Source organism: Pteropus vampyrus, unplaced genomic scaffold, assembly GCF_000151845.1.
Source record: "Pteropus vampyrus isolate Shadow unplaced genomic scaffold, Pvam_2.0 Scaffold8, whole genome shotgun sequence".
Taxonomy (NCBI): Eukaryota; Metazoa; Chordata; class Mammalia; order Chiroptera; family Pteropodidae; genus Pteropus; species Pteropus vampyrus.
The window spans coordinates 3,607,152-3,609,672 of NW_011888789.1; the positions used below are offsets into that span (position 1 = coordinate 3,607,152).

General features: G+C 38.8%; 1 protein-coding gene across 1 annotated transcript; it reads right to left on the reverse strand.

Moving 5' to 3' along the window:
• Positions 1 to 1,148: 1,148 nt before the first annotated feature.
• CUNH8orf48 (chromosome unknown C8orf48 homolog) lies at positions 1,149 to 2,300 on the reverse strand. The gene is given in 2 exon segments (XM_011371601.2): positions 1,149 to 2,102; positions 2,105 to 2,300. Coding segments are annotated over 2 exon segments (855 nt in total). The 5' UTR covers positions 2,163 to 2,300; the 3' UTR covers positions 1,149 to 1,305.
• Between the last annotated feature and the right edge of the window lie 221 nt (positions 2,301 to 2,521).

The window sequence follows — 2,521 nt, forward strand, 5'->3', positions numbered from 1 at the left end:
GTCAGAAGCTACTGAAAGATCTAATGGTCTTGCTGAAAAATAGTTAGGTTGGGATTGAGTTTTTTTTTTTTTTTTAAATAAAAAAGAACAAAAGATGACTCTGATTTCCTAGCCTAGATGACTAACAGGGTGGATTATGACCTTAAATTGGAGAATTCTAAATGGGAAGTTATTCAGAATTTCAAATATGTGAAATGTGAATATGTTAAGATGCCCAAGATAAAGTATGACATAATGTGGCTTTCAAATAAAAAAGTTATTATGAAAATGGTAATGATTTGATTTTCATCTTATTTAGGAATGACTTACTAAAAGGAAATATGCTAACTTTATAGGAAAAAGTAATATTTGAATGTTACTAAGGTCAAAAGAGCCCAACACATGACTAAATTATCTCACATGAACTCTCCTGCATTTGCATGCTTAGACAACCCATCTCTTTTGAAATATTTTTTCTTTGTTCTCTACAACACTACACATTCCCAGCGTCCTTAATCGTTTATGACAATTTCTTCTCAACCTCCTCTGCTAGCTTTTTCTCCTCTATCCAGCCAGGAATTGTTGAATCTCTCAGGAGTTAGTCATAGCCCTTTTCTCCGCACCCTATTCTCTTCTAGAAGAGTTCACCACATCTATGACTTAAATTTCCAATAATATGACAATAATCTGCACCTCCCATCCCTTTATTTCAAATATCTAGGCTAGACCTTTTCTCCAGACTGCAAGCACAAATAACCAAATGTTTCTCAACCTCTTAATGTGGATGTCTCAAATATATCTCAAATTAACCATGTCCAAATAATCATACTCTTAATCACTCCCCTCAAACATTATCCTCTTCCAATGTTTCTATACATAATTTTGAAATTATTATTCACTCAAGTGCACAAATCAGAAACTTAGTAACATTCTTAACATCTACCTTTTATTAAATCCCCATATCCATTTCTTCACCAAGATTGCCATTATTACCTCAAGTATCTCTTACATTTCTGTACTTCTACAAACTACCAGCATTTCTCTGGATTGTTATAAAAATTTTTGTAAATATTCCAACTACGACATTGCCATTTATTTTTTAAAAATGTATTGAAGTTTTTAATCCTCACATCTGTAAAGGAAGCATAGTAAAGTTTTAGTTTTCAAAGTGCCTGTAAAAATGATGATAATTATTCAAATACACAAAAGAAACGTCTATACACATTACACATTATCATTAATAAATAGCATCTCCTGTTTGGTTAGAGTAAGTCGTTTGGGAAGTAGTAGAGCAAAAGGTAAATGACAAGCACTATTTCCATTCTTCTACATTTTCTGTTCTGTATCTGACCTTTCAAAACCAGAGTATCTGATCTGACTTTTCTCATTCAGTCTTTTCCAGATTATTCTGGGGTCATCAGAAAGCCTAGGAAGGCCCTGATGTGCTTCTCCAATAAAGGTAAGAAAGTCTTTAGTATGAAGATGTTCATCTATCTTTGCTTTTAGTAGAAATGACTCCAGTAAAGTCTTCTTTTGTTTCAGGAAGGCAGACTGAGCCAGTTCTGCTCTTTTTCTGTTACAATCATGACACCGAGAAGAAATGTGTTGCTTAGCTGTTGTCACCTGCTTTGGTATTGTCCTCATGTTTTTAAAATAGATTCTGTTCAAAAGCTCATCGGGGACCGTGCAGTTTAAAGCATCTATCTCTGAAGCCTCTGGATCCAATCTAAGCTGCAGCTTTTTAAGCCTGCTGCTCTTTTTCTCCTTAGAGTTTGCTCTATGATGGATCAGGTTTATCTTAACAGTGCAAAAAGACTGCAGGGCATGCAATTCTTCATCTGAGAAGGGAGTGATTTCTGTTTGAAGTTTAGTGTCTGGTTGGTACCCTCCAGAGTTAGTTGTTTTGCCCTTAAGGTAGTTGATCCATTTCCAACTAAACTTCTTTGCTGAAAGCTCAGATTGTTTATCTTGATATTCCAAACGTGTAGACAGCTTTCTACTCTCGGGTTCGCTCCCAGAGTCATGGGACCAGGGCTGCAGTCCTCCAAAAGAGCTGAAAGAACCGGAACTCTGTACCTCATCAGTAAAGGACGTGAAGGTGTCGTTAGAAAGGTCTACCATTGGTCCGTTTGGGCCAATTCCCTTTGTTCTTCTGAATCCCCAGCTTCTAGGCAGATGGCCATCACATTGCATCAGACTCTGCTTTTCATCTTCTTTGCCTTGGTCAAGAGTGGCTCAGAAACTAGTCGGGCCTGCGCCCGCAAGTAATGATCCTCTCCTGGCGCCGGCAGCTCGTTCTGGCTCCTCTTCCGGGTGCCGCCTTCCCGCTGCCTTGGCAACGTAGAACGGTCATGCGCAGTGGGTCGCAACGCAGCGCTCCTCCCCTTACCCCGCCTTCCCTTGAGCAGACTCCACCTGCACAGTTCTCTGCTGGTTTGCTGGTTGCTCTCTGGTTAGTTGTGCGGCTACGTTTAATGCTATTTTAAGCACAAAATCTAATAATCCTCGAGGAAAGGCTGCAAACTCCCTTTCCTCAGGGTTC